This window comes from Typopeltis vanoorti, chromosome 17 (assembly GCF_054136105.1).
Source record: "Typopeltis vanoorti isolate ZY-2024b chromosome 17, IOZ_Tvanoo_1.0, whole genome shotgun sequence".
In the NCBI taxonomy this organism is placed as follows: Eukaryota; Metazoa; Arthropoda; class Arachnida; order Uropygi; family Thelyphonidae; genus Typopeltis; species Typopeltis vanoorti.
This window is the reverse complement of record NC_143565.1, coordinates 33,435,836-33,455,257: the sequence shown is the minus strand read 5'-3', so window position 1 is coordinate 33,455,257 and position 19,422 is coordinate 33,435,836. Positions and strand designations below refer to the sequence as shown.

The 19,422-nt window shown below is 36.7% G+C and overlaps 1 protein-coding gene across 2 annotated transcripts in view; it reads right to left on the bottom strand.

The window, feature by feature from the left end:
• The window catches only part of iPLA2-VIA (calcium-independent phospholipase A2 VIA), a 369,611-nt gene that overhangs the window by 303,611 nt on the left and 46,578 nt on the right, over nucleotides 1-19,422 (bottom strand). For both annotated transcript variants that reach the window (XM_090407696.1, XM_090407695.1), the window contains exons 2-3: nucleotides 18,440-18,657; nucleotides 452-664 (exon numbers count right to left, since the gene is read on the bottom strand). In XM_090407696.1, the coding sequence (XP_090263822.1) occupies nucleotides 452-664; nucleotides 18,440-18,654 (428 nt within the window). In that variant the 5' untranslated portion in view covers nucleotides 18,655-18,657. The remainder of the gene's footprint in view (nucleotides 1-451; nucleotides 665-18,439; nucleotides 18,658-19,422) is intronic.

Sequence of the window (19,422 nt, the reverse complement as noted above, 5' to 3'; positions counted from 1 at the left end):
TCTTTGGATAAAAAGGATGTTCTGTTGAGTTACTGTATTATACTTTATATTGGGCATCAAGAAATATTTAATGAAATAATAAGCACTAATCATATTGTAAGTTTCTCTGTTAGAAAGGATAAAAAAAAATAAAACTAGAACATTTATCTGGATTGCTAATTATTCAGCAGTTTTGAATGGTAAGCTGCTAAAAGTGCTCTTATAATTTTGATATAGTGGTAAAAAGCTACAAGTAATGAATAACAAAGTAGACAGAAGTACCAAGAAAATCATTCATGTGACTTGACATCACCATTTTGCAAAGTATTCCTTTTCTAGAATAAGACAAATCTGTCTTAACTTAAAAGCATTGCTTTTATAAAAAAACGTTTGCATTACACGTGCAACATTTAACTACAATAAAACACAAAACGTGAACTATGCCATTATAAAATATATTTCAATGACATACCTCACAATAAGGCTATGATTGAAACAGTTAACTAATCCAAAACGAGCAGCTATATGAGTTGCAGTCCAGGATGGTTTCTCTCGTATCACTGTAGTAATTTCTTGTAACACATCTTTTGTAATATCAGGAATGCATTCCATTATAACAGGAAGCTTATCTTTGAACTGAATGAAGGTAACTTCTGCTTCACTCTTATCATCAGTTCTTAATAAGCTACAGAAAAACATGGAAAAAATTTTATTTCTTTCAATGATTTTACTTCTCTAAATTCAACTCTTAAATTCTGTCAATTTCTGCTTTTTGCAAAGTTAAGTTTATACAATGAATACTTTCTTATTAAATATTTTAAGGAAATTACAGCGTACAATATAATATACATTAAAATAAATTTTAATACACTTCCAATATTTCGTCAACGTCAAGTTGCCATTATCACAGGAACTTAAATACAAGACATGTGCATGCAAGCACAACACACAGTAAATGAGGAACGAAGCAGGAAGCTATTCTTTCTCCTAAAAGTCCTGATGGTGCCCCGTAGCGGGGAATGTTGGTATTCTTGGCCGATTGGGCTGAAGGTCTTCTGATGTAGATTTCCCAAATTTGGGGCAGTCTCATGCAACCAAATTTGTTGAGGTTTGGATTGTTTCTTAGGGCTGAGGCTGATTCCATGAATAGCTTTTCGTATTTGAATTTGCTATGGTGCATTATCGTGGCTTTCTTCCAACGTATTCTATGGCGGGTATCCAGTGTATGGTCTGCAAGACCAGAATGGCTGTATTGGTGAAAACGGATGTAGTCCTTGTGTTCTGAAATTTTGATATTAGCTGTCCTGCCTGTATAGCCAAAGTAGGACAGCTTACAACTGCAAGGGACCTGGTATACACCAGGTAGGTATGGGGGGGGAGGTTGGGCTTTAGTGGAGCGGATAAGGGATGCCAATTTTTTTATAAGGTCTGTAACAAGAAGTTAAGTCATGTTTTTTTAGGATTTTTGTAATTTTTTCCAAAGTGCCTCAGATATATGGAAAGGTGATGGATTTAGAGTAATCCTTGTTGTGAGGGGGGGGGGTTATTGGTTTCAATATTTTTTGGATTTTTTTGGGAGGTTACCATTGGCTAAAAAAGTGTTGAGAATGTGGTTTAGTTCTGTGGTTAAGGCATTGTCATTAGAACAGATAACTTTAGCCATGTTGTGTAGTGTCTCAATGATTCCATATTGTTGTGAGGGGGGGGGGGATTGTTGGTGAATGTATCTGCCTGTATGGGTGAGTTTTCTATAAACCGAGAAAACCAAGGTTCCATCATGCTGGCGGATGACTAGTGTGTCTAAGAAAGGAAGGCAGTTGTTTTTTTCTTCTTCCAGGGTGAACTTGATTCTGGGGTGTTGGTTGTTTAAGTGTGTTAGGAAGGAGAGGAGTGCATCGGACCCATGTGGCCAAATAGCGAACACATCATCAACATAACGAAGCCATATGGTTGGTTTTTGTGGGGCAGAGTTTAATGCTTTCTCTTCAAAAGTCTCCATATAAAAGTTGGCCAAGGGTGGGGAGAGTGGAGACCCCATGGCTGTCCCCTCTATTTGTTTGTAGAATTTTCCTTGCTAAACAAAATAGCCTCAGTTCATTGTGAACTGAAATAGGGCTGTGATATCGGGAGGAAATTTAACTTGGATTAGCTCTAAGGATTCTTTGAGTGGGACATTTATGAATAGGGAGGAGACATCAAAACTGACCATTACATCATTGTGTTTGAAAGTAATGTTTTCTATGCTGGCTTTGAAGTGGACTGAGTTTTTTATGTGTGAAGGTGTGTTGCCAGTATAGTGTGTGAGGACTTTGGCCAAATGTTTAGCTAGTTTGTATGTGGGGGAATCAATTATTATTATTATTATTGTTCCGGGAAACTCCAAGGAGTCGACAGACTCATCGAGGGAGGCCCTAACATCATGTCAAGAACAACTATTCAACATTCACACAGTATCTATCATACCTTGCCTTGAACTCATTCACGGTCATAGCACCCACAACAGACTCTGGAAGCTTATTCCACTCATTTACCACTCTCCAAGTAAAGAACCTAGCTCTAACACCCTTGTCAACCACGCTCTTGCCCAGCTTCCATGCATGGCCCCTAGTCCTCCCACCACCAGTCATATTTTCAAAAATATCTTCTGGATCAATCTTCTAAAAACCCTTCAGTAATTTGAATGTCTCAATCATATCACCCCTCCTTCGCCTATCGTCCAATTTCTGCAACCCACAAATCTTCAACCTATTCTCATAAGGTTCATTCCGCAGACCTGCTATCATCTTGGTCACTCGTCTCTGGACCCTCTCCACTTCCTCCCCATCACGAAGAAACCCTGGTGCCCATAGCTGGGCACAGAAGTCCAGATGGGTCTTATCAAGGCTCGATACAGAGGAACAACAACTTGTTCGTCTCTGCATGTTAAAGTATTTTTCAGAAGCCAAGTGATTTGGTGAGCTGTTTTAGTTACTTTTGCAATGTGCTCCCTAAACTTCAACTCCCTATCCACCAACACTCCCAAATCCCTGGCCTCATCAATCTCCTGGAGTATGGTTCCACCAATGCGATATACTGCTGCTATTCTTTTCACCCCAAAGTGCATAACCTTACACTTTGCCACATTAAATTGACATCCATTTTTCCTAGCCCAGTCCGCCAAACTATCCAACTCATCCTGTAAAATTCTGACATCCTGTGCACTCACAATTGCTCTACCCAACTTTGCATCATCAGCAAACAAGTGAACACTTCCTCTCAGATCCTTTCCAATATCATTGATGAACAAATTGAAAAGCAGTGGTCCAAGAACAGAGCCCTGTGGCACTCCACTAGTCACAAGACGTCTTTTAGACTCCACTCCTGAATAAACCACTCTTTGATATCTCTCCTTCAACCACCCTCTTATCCATCTCACCAACCCTATATCTATACCCATCTACTCCAGTTTACTGATTAGGGTTCCATGTGGTATCCTATCAAAGGCCTTGGCAAGGTCCAGTAGTATCACTGTAAACCCATTACCCCTATCCAGTTCAGCCGTCACTGTGTTATAAAACGTGAGCAAGTTACTGAGGCATGATCTACCCTTCACAAAACCATGTTGTCCCCCATACAATATCCCATTTTCATCTATCCAATCCTGTATTCTTTTCTTGACTAATTTCTCTAAGACCTTGACAATGATTCCTGATATGCTAATCGGTTCAGTAATTTACAACAGCAGTCTTGGAACCACCTTTATGCAGTGGAACTATTTTCCCCTCTTTCCACCCGCTCGGGACTAACCCAGACCCGAGACTCAAATTAAACAAAATGGTCAAGGGTACTGACAATTCTTTAGCTGCTTCTCGTACAACACGAGCTGGTATACCATCCAATCCCACAGATGTATTCACATTGAGGTTATGCAATAGACTACTCACCTCCACTTCGTTAACCACAATTCCCGTATAATCTACTGGTTTATTCGTTTCTGCAATGTCACCACCTGGATGATATACTTTTGCAAAGTGCTCACTCAGTAACTCAACTATCTCAACTGATTCAGTTACCTCCCTACCATCGGCATTCTTTAAAATCAATCTGCCATGTACATTTTTCCTTTTACTTGCTACATATCTAAAAAACTGTTTAGGATTCTCTTTAGCCTGCATGGCCAATGTTCTTTCGTAATCCTTTTTTGCTTTTCTTACCACACTCGTCACCCTTCTGGCCTACGCTTTATACCGTTCATGTGCCTGCCGGTCACCTTTCTCCTTAAATTCCATAGTTGTTTCTTTTTTTGCAGATCAAGCTTAATGGTGTTATTCATCCATTTAACCCCTACTTGATTTATTATTCAGACTCTAGGTATACAGTCAGCCATTGCTTCATGCAAGCACTTCTTAACTACCTCCCATGCACTATCAACTTCTAGTCCTTGCAGTTGTACATGCCATGGCACTGAACCAATCAAACTCCTAGGCTTGTCATACTTTCCAGCCCAATAATTCCACATGTACCCTGTCTTAATTGAAAATTCTACACCTTTAGCCACCTCCCAAGTTAAGACCCTATGATCACTCTCACCGATTGGTGGCAATGTGGTCATATTTGTTACAGCCAAATCCTCAGATGTAATTACTAGGTCAAGCACTATATACTGACCCCTAGTATTTTCCATTACATGCTGTCACAGATAGTTATCCCTTAATAACCGCATAAAATCCAGTTCCTTCCTCCCGTGTGTCCTCTCCTCACTCCAATCAATGCGACCATAGTTGAAATCTCCCATAATAATCACCCTCCTTCCACCCATTTCTTCTATTTGCTTGTGCATACTGTCACCACCATCTTTTCCATCACCTGGTCTATAGCAGCACACAATTGTATATTTAGTTCTGCTAGCCACAATCTCACACCAAATGGCCTCAAATGTGCTCTTTTCTCTATCCTGCAATTCAACTTCTATTCTCCTTGGCTGGAGCTCATCAGCTATCATCAACAATACTCCTCTCCCAATTTTATTCTCTCTGTCATTCCTGAACACACTATACCCATCACATTCAATCCCACTAGTTATATCATCTACAGTCAGCCATGTTTCTTGGATTAACTTGGATCAATGCCATCCACTATGGGACGTAACAGCACATTTTCTTTATGTATTTTTGGGAGTCCAGAGGAATATTTTTCCAGAGAAACTGCCCCGAAAGAATACCTGCTGAAGACATTATGATACAAATTGAATGCGGGATACGACACCTTCCAAACCACGTTGCCAACGATATTAGACTGGATGTGGCTTGTGTTCTGACCAAAGCAAAAACCACCAAAAACCAACTTGCCCAATAAGGAAATTAAATCTCTGCAAGAATTAAAGAAAAACAAGGAAATAATAATAATCAAAGCAGATAAAGGGAACGCTACTGTATTATTTAACCAAAAGGATTACACAGGTAAGCTGAATGCTCTATTGTTAGATAGGACTACTTACCTCCCTATCGAGTACAATCCCACCAACTCACAAATTAGAAAACTCCACAGGCTCCTTAAGAAGGTCACTTCTTGGCCTGTAGAAGTCACTAACAAATTAAAACCGTTTCCCTCAATATATATGGACTTCCAAAAATACATAAATAAAATGAGTCATTACGTCCCATAGTGGATGGCATTGATTCCCTCACATACAAACTAGCTAAACATTTGGCCAAAGCCCTCACACACTATGCTGGCAACACACCTTCACACATAAAAAACTCAGCCCACTTCAAAGCCAGCATAGAAAACCTTACACTCAAATACAATGACGTAATGGTCAGTTTTGATGTCTCCTCCCTATTCACAAATGTCTCACTCAAAGAATTCTAATTCTTAGAGATAATCTAAACTAAATTTCCTCCTGATATAACAGCCCTAGTTCAGTTCACAATGAACTCAGGCTATTTTGTTTGGCAAGGAAAATTCTACAAACAAATAGAGGGAACAACCATAGGTTCTCCACTCTCCCCACCGTTGGCTGACTTTTATATTGAGACTTTTGAAGAGAAAGCCTTAAATTCTTCCCCACAAAAACCAACCATATGGCTTCGTTATGTTGATGATGTGTTCGCTGTTTGGAAACATGGGTCCGATGCACTCCTCTCCTTCCTAACACACTTAAACAACCAACACCCCAGAATCAAGTTCACCCTGGAAGAAGAAAAAAACAACTGCCTTCCTTTCTTAGACACACTAGTCATCCGCCAGCCTGATGGAACCTTGGTTTTCTCAGTTTATAGAAAACCTACCCATACAGACAGATACATTCACCCCCCCACTCACAACAATATGGAGTCATTAAGACACTACACAACAGGGCTAAACTTATCTGTTCCAATGACAATGCCCTAACCACAGAACTAAACCACATTCTCAACACTTTCTTAGCCAATGGCTACCCCCCCCCCACAAAAAAAAAATCCAAAAAATATTGAAACCAATAAACCACAACCCCACCCTCCCACCTTCACAATAATGATTACTCTAAATCCATCACCATTCCCTATATCTGAGGCACCTCGGAAAAAATTACAAAAATCCTAAAAAAAAATAACTTAACTTCTTGTTACAGTCCTTATAAAAAATTGGCATCCCTTATCCGCTCCACTAAAGACCAACCTTCCCCCCCCCCTAGACCTACCTGGTATATGCCAGGTCCCTTGCAGTTGTAAGCTGTCCTACTTTGGCCATATAGGCAGGATAGCTAATATCAAAATTTCAGAACACAAGGACTACATCCGTTTTCACCAATACAGCCACTCTGGTCTTGCAGACCATGCGCTGGATACCTGCCATAGAATACAGTGGAAGAAAGCCACGATAATGCAAATTCAAAATCCATAGCAAATTCCATAGCAAAAATCCATAGCAAATTCAAATACGAAAGGCTATTCATGGAATCAGCCTCAGCCCTAAGAAACAATCCAAACCTCAACAAATTTGGTTGCATGAGACTGCCCCAAATTTGGGAAACCTACATCAGAAGACTTTCAGCCCAATCGGCCAAGAATACTAACATTCCCCGCTAGGGGACACCATCAGAACCTTTAGGAGAAAGAATAGCGAATAGCTTCCTGCTTCGTTCCTCATTTACTGTGTGTTGTGCTTGCATGCACATGTCTTGTATTTAAGTTCCTGTGATAATGGCAACTTGATGTTGACGAAATATTGGAAGTGTATTAAAATTTATTTTAATGTATAATCTATTGTACGTTGTAATTTCCTTAAGCTATTTAGTAAGAATGTATAACCAACATCTAAGCCTTTCCATGAGAACGTATACTTTGTTTAAACTCATTTGTAAGATGAGTAAACATAATATATTTTATAATGTTAAAAGTCTTTTCACTTAGTCATACTATAAATTAAAGATGCCAAGAAATTATGTTCTTGGTTTTAATCCTTTATCCAAGTGTAAGAAAGCAATGTTTGCATATGAAGTATCTTCAGAACTGAGCTATTTGTATATAGTGTATAATGGAAGTTTATTTTCCACTTGGTTAGACTATAATAAATTTAGTTTAATCCTTTATCTAAGTGTATGCAAACAAAGTATGTGACTGAAGCACTTTCAGGACTGAGGCAACTCGTAGTAAAGGTGGACCAAGCTTTCATCACTCCTTGTCTCAGTATCTCCCATATACATCTCCTTGCAGACATGTATAATGCTATGCATTAAGGGAAGGGCCACTTCTGGGTCTTGCTCCCACTTATGAGACCTCAATAAAGGTCGAAACCAGTCTGGGTAGTGGCCTTTCCCTTAATGAATAGCATTATACATGTCTGCAAGGAGATGTGGTTTGCATTATGGAAGATACTAAGACAAGGAGTAATGAGAGCTGGGTTCACTTTTACTTCAAGTTGCCTCAGTCCTGAAGATACTTCAGGTGCAAACTTTGTTTGCATACACTTGGATAAAGGATTAAACTAAATTTATTATAGTCTAACCAAGTGGAAAATAAACTTCCAACATCTTTCTCTAAATCCAGAGTAATTTAATATTAAGGTGGTACACCTTTTGGCAACTTCTATAAGTAAATATGACCTCTCCATTGCTTCTGCTTTAGTATCACCACTTCTGGGGTCTGGCGCACACTGACGAGACCTCAATAAAGGTCAAAACCGGTCTAGGTAGTGGCCCTTCCCTTAATGCATAGCATTATACATGTCCGCAAGGAGATGAGCTCTGCATTATGGGAGATACTGAGACAAGGAGTGATGAGAGCTTGGTCCACCTTTACTAAGAGTTGCCTCAGTCCTGAAGATACTTCAGGTGCAAACTTTGTTTGCATACACTTGGATAAAGGATTAAACTAAATTTATTATATAGTGGATAACGATTTCACACCAACTGCCTGAGTATTCCATAATGCAATTGTGAAATCATTATCTACTATACACAAGTAGCACAGTCATGAAGATACTTCATGTGCACACATTGTTTGCTCACACTTAGATAAAGGATTAAAACCAAGAATATAATTTCTTGGAAATCTTTAATTTATATTTTATAATATGGATTAATAATAATACATTCATTTATTTTATTATAAATGCATGCAAAATAAACACTAACTAAATTAAAACTTAAAAAAAATTAAGCTTTTCTCCAACTTACTTATTGGAGATTTCATTTTATTTTATTTTTTTATTTTACATATTTTGCAATGAAATCAGTGTTATATACTATAGCCCCACTCATATGGGCCTAAGTCCAACAATATCCTGTACTATACAATACTCCAGACCTGGATAATTGAGAAGTCATTCTCTGATAAGTCTGCCACACTGCCAGTGTGCCCTGCAAAGCATATAAAGTATCTTGAAATCAGCCTGAGTAAGTTTTAAAGCTTAGTAAGTTGATGTAGCTTTGTTGACACAATACATCTATAAAAGATATTGTTCCAAAAAAATAAATGGTATGACACAGTATTCTTCTTGAAGTAGATATATGTCTTGATTTTTAACATAAACGTCAACTTCCTCATGATGGAGGATAGTAAGTGGTCACCCATCAGCCACAACCTTTAAGTCAAAAATGACTAACTCATTTTCTCTCATCACTATAAGGTCAGGCTTCCTCAGTCCTAAATTACTCCGACAGTGTGGTTCAACTAATACTATCCAGCCTTCATTCTTTAACCTGTTTTCTATAACTCTCATTACTGCACTGTCTTCTGATATGCACAATTCCATAATCTGAAAGCCTGCTCTGAAGTTCTTATCATCACTTTTTCCCCAAGCCATGAGCATGAGTTGGCAAAACATTAATCCTCATCTTGATAAAATCTATATATTCAAATCCACATAGGAAGCAAGTCCCATCCCTGATCGACTAATACCAAGACAGAGAGAGAGAATGTGTTTAGATTCTTGTAATGTAGCTCTGTTGAATGAATGGTGCAGCATTAAAGCCCATCTCCAATGTTCAGCCACAGCAGCTGTAATCAGTGTCCTTCCATCCAGAGGTATATCAATAATCATTCTTAGCACACAACATCGTAAAGGCAGCAAGACCTAATTGTGAAGTGGAAAGGAAAAATTTCTTTAATCTGAATAGATATAATCTAGGCAATAACCATCACAATGAGGGAAACCCAAGTGGCTTACAGTGGCATGGAAATATGTTAATGGTACATCACAAAAAAAGATGTAACCAAGAACAGACTGGTGACTTTCTCAATTATTTAACAGTTATGAAGTTATTAAAAACATCTAATATATGTAATTAATTGTCAATAAGCTTTTGTTGTGTACAACTTTTATGTACCATTACCTCTGATGATGTAAGTCTTACGACGCATGAAACTTGTTGGGTTTTTTAATTATTTATTTTTAATAAACTCTTTATATTAATATGTGGTCTCAAAACACTACCTACAGAACTGCTTAACCACAGAAACCTATGTCTACATTCTAGAGGCTAATGAAAAAGCTTACAAATGAAGGAAAGAGTATTGTAAAAGAAATCAGAGATGATAAAGTTGATATGATAACTGAAGATATGTGTGGAGTAATTACTTTAAAAAACAGCTAAATGAAACAAGCAATGACAGCATGCTCAAATATGGAGGTATAAAAGTTTACAGTGGCCACAGTACATAATTCAGAAGGCCTAAATTGCAGGACTGAATTCCAGATGATTGGGGTAGAGATCTCGGAGTGTCGGTCTATAAAAAGGGAAAAACCTAAATGTGAGCATTACACAGGAATTTCTCTATTGAGTATTCTTGGTATGATTTATGCAAATATACTTGAGAAATGGCTAAGAAAAATTGTGGAAAGGAAACTTGGAAATGAACAAGCTGGATTCAGGCCAAATAGAAGTGGTGAGGATCGAATTTTCATTTTAAAACAAATAGTTGAGAAATCATGAGAATATAACAAGGATCTAAGTTTCATAGATCTGGAAAAGGCTTATGACAAGGTGCTGAGAAAAAAGCTTTTCTAAACACTACATTTATATGATGTAAATCAAGAAATTGCATCAAGGAACAGCTCATTAATATTTGTAAGTCAGCAGTTAGAATTCAAAGTGGTATAAGAAGACAGTTTGATGTTCAATTAGGTGTGAGACAAGAGTGTATGCTATCTCCATTGTTATTCATCATCTATATGGATCACATTATGAAGTAAAGTGTACTAAACTTAATTTGAAAATTGAACATGAATTGAGAACTGAAGATGGCATGTGGCCTCCCTCAATGAGTCCCTGACACCCTGGAGGTCTCTCTTAATAAACTTATTAATATTTTTATTATTAATAAGTTTATTAAGAGATTATTAATTAGATTATTAATATAATAATAATAATAATAATAATCTTGGCTGATTGCTTTATACAAATGTTATACTTATGAATAAATCTAGTACAAGCCTGCAGAATTCCCAGGCTAAACTGAATAAATGTTAATAAATTTGGTAGGAAAATCAGCAACAAAAAACAAAGGCAATGAAAATAGGCATATTTGAAAGCATGAACTGTATCCTGAAGGGAGAACTTATAGAGCAAGTAAAACATTTCAGCTTCTTTAGGCACAATTTTTAGTGAAGATGGCAAATTAAATATGGAAATAGACAACATAATTAATAAAGGTAGTATGGTAGGAAATCAGCTGAATAAATTTATATGCAATAAGAGAGAAATTAGTCAAAATACTAAATTAGCAGTGGGTGTTCAAACCAACACTTGATCAAAGACGGGAGACCACAGATATGAAAGTTCTCAGAAAGATTAGGAGAGTGAACATAATGGCATCAATGGCAGTATCATATTAAAAATGAAGACATTAGGAAAGAACTTGATGTTGTTAGCAATCAGAGATGGTTTATCAAAGGCAATCTCAAGTGATATGGTCACTTTAATAGAATGGGAGAGAAAAGGTTAGCAGAACAAGTGTTCTTTGTCCAAATGACATGAAAAAGATTAAGAGAAATACCAAGATACTTGGTGGATTGATACAATAAAAAGTGCCTTAGAAGATAGAAATATAAGATCTAATAAAACTGGATTCTTGGCAGATACTAGATTAATTTGGAGGAAAATTATCAATAGGAAGTTAGTACTGATGTACCTTTTTCATGTTAATACTATCATAATATCCTGTATACCCTAAGAGACAGTACATGTCAGGAATTTGATGATAATTATTTATTTCTTTTTCCAATTCTTTAATTTTGACCAACTTTTCCAGTGCCATTACCACCACTCCTGAGATACTGAATGGTTTATAATTTATTACCTCAGTTTCAGAGCCTCCCTTCCACTCTCCTGGAAATTTTATCAGAGCTGAGACTTCAATTAACTAGCCTAGTCAGAAAGGCAATGGCAATTCCTTTGTACTTTCTTGTAATATGTGGGATAATATTCCATCTAAAATTATTGTATTGTAGAATCTCATTTGGATTGAGATTCTAAATATTCTAAGTAATTCCAATTTGCCAACCTCCATTCCCACATCACTTACTGACACATCTGTTTCAGCAATATCTTCACTCGGATTATAAGCACTTGCTAAACAGTCATCACTCATTTTGTCTGCTTTTGTCACCTCACTACTATCAGTACTCATTAAAGTTTCCCTGCATAGTCCTACTCCTTTTACTTGCCAAACAGCAGAAGAATTTTTTGGGATTTTTTTTACCTGTTCCACTGATTTCTGTTCACAATCTTATTTGCCTTCCTCATTACGTTGGTCGCCTTTCTTGCCTATACATTGTGCTGCATCCCATTCCGTAATGTTTTTTTATTTTTGGAGCTCCTGCTTAATGATAATACTCATCCAGTTAAGCCCTACCTGATTTATCCTCCTGAGTTTGGGTATATAATCTGATATTGCTTCCTTCAAATATCCTTGACTTTCTTTCATGCACTTCTAACACTTCCCTTGAAGATTCTTACTGACATAACGATGCTTTAAGGTGCCTCCTATGCCTGTCATTATCACTTGCCCTCTAATTCACACGTACTCTGTCCACAACCAGAACTTACAACCCCCCCCCCACCTCCATCACATGCTGTTTCAAGGTAATTATTCAAGGACTGGAGACTGGCTATCTGATAGGTATCAACAAGTTGTGTATGAGGGAGCGATATCCAGGAAAAGGAAAGTCACTAGTGGAGTGCCTCAGGAGTATGTTTTAAGGACATTACTGTTTAACTTGTATATTAATGATATTGGTGAAGACTTGGATGGAGATATTCAGTTGTTTGAGGATGATGCAAAATTGGGACAAACCATGAAGAGTAGTGAAGATGTTGTGGCTTTACAAGAAGACTTGAATAAATTGAGTGACTGGGCACGGAAATGGGGATGTGAGTTCAATGTTGCAAAATGTATGGTTTTAAAATTTGGAAAACAAAGATGGGATACAGAATTTATGCTTGGTGAGGATATATTGTTGGAGGTGGAGGAAATAAGAGATCTTGGAGTGATAGTGGATAAGGATCTGAAATTTAGGGGACACATAGCCAAAATTGTGAAGACAACACAAAGGCAAGTCAGTGTCCTCCACAAATGATGTGGAGGACACTGACTTGTAGAAGTAAGGAGATTCTTGTTCCGTTGTATACGGCTTTGATTAGGTGTGCCCAGATTTAGTCACCTGGTTTTCAGAAGGGATGAAAATGATTTCAAAGGCTAAGGTAGTTTCTAATCTCTGGAATCTTGGGTATGAGGAAAGATTGAGAAGATGTAATTTGCAGAGTCTGGTGAACAGGAGGAAGAGGGGAGATATGATAGAGACCTACAAGTTAGTAAGGGGTTGTTAAAGGATCAATTGTTATAATGCCTGTTGAAAGTTTATTTTTCACTTGGTTAGAGTATAATAAATTTAGTTTAATCCTTTATCCAAGTGTGAGCAAACAAAGTTTGCGCCTGAAAGTATCTTCAGGACTGGGTTAAGGTGGTACACACCAGGGCAACTCGTTGCAAAGGTGGAACAAGCTACCAACACTCCTATCTCAGTATCTCCTATAATGCAAAACACATCTCCTTGCGGATATGTCTAATGTTATGCATTAAGGGAAGGGCCACTACCCAGACTAGTTTCAACCTTTATTGAGGTCTCTTCAGTGGGAGCCAGGCCCAAGTGGAGATATCAGGCAGAAGCATTAGCAGGTCATCTCTACCTATAGGAATTGCCAGTTGGTGTGCCACCCTTTTTTAATAATTTACTCTGGATTTAGAGAAAGATGTTGAAAGTTTATTTTTCACTTGGTTAGAGTATAATAAATTTAGTTTAATCCTTTATCCAAGTGTGAGCAAACAAAGTTTGCGCCTGAAAGTATCTTCAGGACTGGGTTAAGGTGGTACACACCAGGGCAACTCGTTGCAAAGGTGGAACAAGCTACCAACACTCCTATCTCAGTATCTCCTATAATGCAAAACACATCTCCTTGCGGATATGTCTAATGTTATGCATTAAGGGAAGGGCCACTACCCAGACTAGTTTCAACCTTTATTGAGGTCTCTTCAGTGGGAGCCAGGCCCAAGTGGAGATATCAGGCAGAAGCATTAGCAGGTCATCTCTACCTATAGGAATTGCCAGTTGGTGTGCCACCCTTTTTTAATAATTTACTCTGGATTTAGAGAAAGATGTTGAAAGTTTATTTTTCACTTGGTTAGAGTATAATAAATTTAGTTTAATCCTTTATCCAAGTGTGAGCAAACAAAGTTTGCGCCTGAAGTTGGTAGCTTGTTCCACCTTTGCAACGAGTTGCCCTGGTGTGTACCACCTTAACCCAGTCCTGAAGATACTTTCAGGCGCAAACTTTGTTTGCTCACACTTGGATAAAGGATTAAACTAAATTTATTATACTCTAACCAAGTGAAAAATAAACTTTCAACATCTTTCTCTAAATCCAGAGTAAATTATTAAAAAAGGGTGGCACACCAACTGGCAATTCCTATAGGTAGAGATGACCTGCTAATGCTTCTGCCTGATATCTCCACTTGGGCCTGGCTCCCACTGAAGAGACCTCAATAAAGGTTGAAACTAGTCTGGGTAGTGGCCCTTCCCTTAATGCATAACATTAGACATATCCGCAAGGAGATGTGTTTTGCATTATAGGAGATACTGAGATAGGAGTGTTGGTAGCTTGTTCCACCTTTGCAACGAGTTGCCCTGGTGTGTACCACCTTAACCCAGTCCTGAAGATACTTTCAGGCGCAAACTTTGTTTGCTCACACTTGGATAAAGGATTAAACTAAATAAACTAAATTTATTATGTTATAATGCCTTTACTTCCTCTTTATTATATATATATATATATATATATATATATTTGTATGTTTCACTACTCACTCATACACAGTTATTTCCCTTCTAGCTTCTATAATAGTTTTCCAATAAATCTGGCAAATCAGCTATCACTCTCCTATCCTTAAACAAACTAAAATTCAGGCCACTCTTAAGTTTAGTCACGTGTAATTCTTTCATTTATAAGGGCTTTGTCTAAGTATGGGACAAGGCCTTAAGATATAACCTCTGAGACAGTCTGCCCATTAAATACTGACGAATTTATATTTTGCTGTGCCAGCCAATACATAGGTTAGATGAGACTCTTATCCAAGGTGGCTCTCTCAGAGTTTACACAGTGATGAACTTTCTAACACTAATTCAACTAATCTCAATTCACTTTGTCTTTGCATGCAGTCGTGGTCTGGAAAATCAAACTATATTCATATATCTTTCCCGCTAGGTTCGATAATAATTTTATGAGTGGCTATTTGAATTCATAAGAGGCTAGATTCAGGCGAATGCTGTAAAACATATTTATTTAGGTTTAAAAGATATACATGAGAAAATTAAAGTACATGGTTAACTTAATCACTTTCCCAGTAAAATTCTGATATCATTACTAACACAAGAATACATGCATAATAACTAGATCCACAGAGTTTTTCTATAAACATACAAACTTCTGGCTTAATTTAACATTATCTTCAACCACTCTCTGATCACTACTCATATCTCACAATATATCTCAGTTATCTCACATACAGATCCCTTCTAGGGAGACATTCTTCAAAACAGGGACAGGTCAATGCCAAACAGGGATAATCTCTAAAGTTCTCTACAGCATATCCATACACAAATTAACCTATAGAGTTTCACTGAAATCTTTAATTGGAAATCAGATACTTTAGCATTCTACATTACCATCCCATGGAATGACTTTCTGTTCTATCAAGGTACAATTACATCAAGGCACCTTTGTTCTGCGATTCTCCAGATCACATATGATAACAGCACAGCCTGGTTCCTGAGTCGATAAGGCGATGTGCCGCTCTGGACTTTCTCTGGTACCGCAGGCACACATCTGGATTACTAGTCACTCGATATGGCTTAGCTACTCTGTTATGAAGAGATAGCTAGCCTTGCCTTGCAAATATCGACAGGCCTCTCGTGACTTCTACGGCTGACCTGGAATCTTCACGTTGGCGGAGAGTGCAAGCCAATGTCCACGAGCGCAGGAAACAGGAACCAAAAAAGCCCCATGTGCGGGGAGCTTGACCCTTATATTCTTCCCCTTTTTTTCTCGGAGATTCTCACGCTTAGCTACATTTTTTACCGCACGGCACTCATCCACATGCGCGTGGATTCTTCCAAGAATGCGTTCTCGCTTCGCTTTCCTTATAATTTCTCTTTCCCTTAGGCCATATGTTATACTGGATGGCTAAAGTGTGACCCTTGGACTTTAGCTTACACTCAACTTGCTTTCATACAATACACAGAATGGAATACTCTAGTTAAATTATAATCTTACATAAATTCCTCTATTTGACTCTGTACAAACGGGTTAAGTCTCACATTTCTTATGCTAAACATTTCTTTAGTTTTGCCTCAAAGTTATAATGTACATTTTTATTTCCTTGCCAAAGAAAAACATTCTCTGTCTACAATTAAAGATAGTTGTTCTTGAATAAAATAATCTTTTGTCCCAATTTTTGATTATTCAGGACACAACACAATGCTGGAGAAGTTCTACAGAAAATAGTGGGAGATCGAGGGAGAACCAGAGGTCATCCCTGGAAACTGTATAAAGAGGCTGTGAGTAGTGGAGTGAGAAGCAGGTTTTTTTTCATGCAGAGTTGAAAATGATTGGAATGCTTTGCCCGAGAGTGTGGCATCTGCAAGGAGTTTGAAAGTGTTTAAGACATGGTATGATAGGCTGTGTGTGTGCTAAAAGGACCTCCCAGATGAGTTTTTTTGACTGCATGAGGTCTGGGAGTAGTAATACTAATAATTATTATCTCTTATTAGGTGAATAAGCTTCATTTCCCTCCTGCCATGTGATCCTTCCTCCTCCCAATTTATATCCCCAGAGTTGAATTTCTCCATAATAACTTAAACCAGCCTCATGCTAATTTGCTGATGCACATTTTTCGCCTCCATATTAAACATTCCATATTAAACATGAGATAGCATCTTTTCTAGCTTGCACAGATAATAATACTACTCTTTCAAGAGGGATAACACTGATACACAGAAATATCACTCTCAATTCTGCACTATTAATAAACAATCAGATATCCCCATTTATCCATTATTGCTCATATTGCCTAAAATTAATAATAGAGAAAAGAAGAGAATACAATTTAGAAACACATATTGCATTTATTGATTTTGAAAAAGCATTTGACAAAGTTAAAAGAAGCATTTTATTTAACATATTAAAATAAAAACAAATACCAAATAATATCCTAAAAGCTATCATAAGTATATATGAAAATAATCAAATACAAATAAGATTAAATCATGAGCTATCATATACGAGAGAGATAAACCAAGGGATCCAACAGGGATGCCCCCTCTCAGCAACTCTCTTTAATATTAATGAAATCACAATAAAATGGAATAAAAATTTCCATCAAAGGTATTAAACTTTCTCTTACTGTGAACTTAAACACTCTCCTTTTTTGCCGATGACCAAATAATAATTACAAATTCTGAATTTAACTTACAGAAAGCAATTTTAGATCTAAATGAGATAGCCAAAGATTATAGTATGATAATATCAACAGAAAAATCAAAAACGATGGCCTTTAAAGGACAAGATCCAGTAAGAACTAAAATAGTAATAGATAACAAGATCTTAGAACAGGTGAATTCATTTAACTACCTAGGATGTATGATCACATATGAAAATGAAAAAGATATAAACCTAAACGTTGCAAAATATTTAAAAATAACAGGTGTAATTAACTCTATATTTAAACCAAACCAAGTCCAAAAAGAAACCAGACTAAAAGTATACAATACATTAGCCCTACCAGTCTTATTGTATGGAAGTGAAATCTGGACAATAAAACAAAAAGACAAACGAAGATTAATAACAGCAGAAATGAAGTTTATGAGAAAAACTGCAAAGTATACTCTATTTGATCACAAAAGAAACAAAGAAATTATGAATGAATTAAATCAAGAATCAGTAATAGAAAAATTTTAAAAATATAAACATAAATGGATGGAACACGTTCAAAGAATGAAAATAGAAAGATTACCAAAACAAGCCTTAAAGTACAAGAGCCATTAGGAAAAAGAAAACCAGGACGTCCTCTTAAACGATTCAACGATGACTTCTAAGGCCGGAACAGGCCACGCTAGGGCTAAATTCTTGATATGCATGATGATGATGATGACATTTTCCCCATGGAACAGCATTCCATATTAAACATGAGATAGCATCTTTTCTAGCTTGCACAGATAATAATACTACTCTTTCAAGAGGGATAACACTGATACACCGAAATATCACTCTCAATTCTGCACTATTAATAAACAATCATTTATCCATTACTGCTCACATTAATCTTATATTAATCATGAAACTCCTTGTTGAGATTTTATTAAGTATTAAGATTTTCATCTTAATAATCTGAAGCAGCATAAAATGTGATAGGATTTTAAGTAATACCAGAATTTTAAAAATTACCTGAATACAGTTGAAACATTTTGAGTGATGGCTACATGTGCTACGATTTCAAACTGAGGCAATGTATCTTCAGACTCATATAAGAATAAACCTTCCTCCCTATATAAGACTTGGCATTTGACATAATCATCAGGATTTGCTTCTACTACAGTAAAAGGACCAGGTCCAGAAAATCCAACTCGAATATTTTCTAAAAATCCTCGAAAGAATGCCATTATCTAAGAAAGTATAAGAAATTGTTGATAATAATAATAAAAAACATCTTTTCTCTCAGAATACTTGAACTTAGTTGAAATACACAACTATACTAACCAAAGACTAAATAAAAGTTAACCATTTTTTTTTGACATGATTCCCATTATTTTTTGACATGATAATAAGTGTTTGCTTCGAAAATATGAGATTTCACCTGAAATCTCATAGCCGTAATCTCCACAATCATACACCTGAATAAGATTATAACATTTATTTTAAATAATATGTTTCATCTTAATTCACAGGATTTCTTCAGGTGTAAACATACAAACTAGTAGACAAAGCAGTAAGATTAACAAAGGTGACAATTATTATATAGTTATAGAAGAGACCAATGTTATTTTAAAATATTTCTAACTGCACGTTGCATTGTTCAGAAAGTTGTGTGTGTTTATACATTCACATGCATATGTTTGGCTATATTTAAAAGGCTTTTATATATATATATATATATATATATATATATATATATATATATAAAAATTCCGAAAATAATAATATATGCTTGAAAATCATTATCAGACTGTACTGCAGTTAAATTTGAACCTTCAGCTTCATTATCCATGAGCATGGTTGACACTTTTATCAATAAAAAAAGGGAATTTATATTAGTATATTGTAACGCCTGCCCATAGGCTGCATCACGTAAGATCACGTGTTCATGCTTATATTACATCGCACCGTCATAACTCCAACCTAAACAACATAAGAGATTCACGACTCTCTGC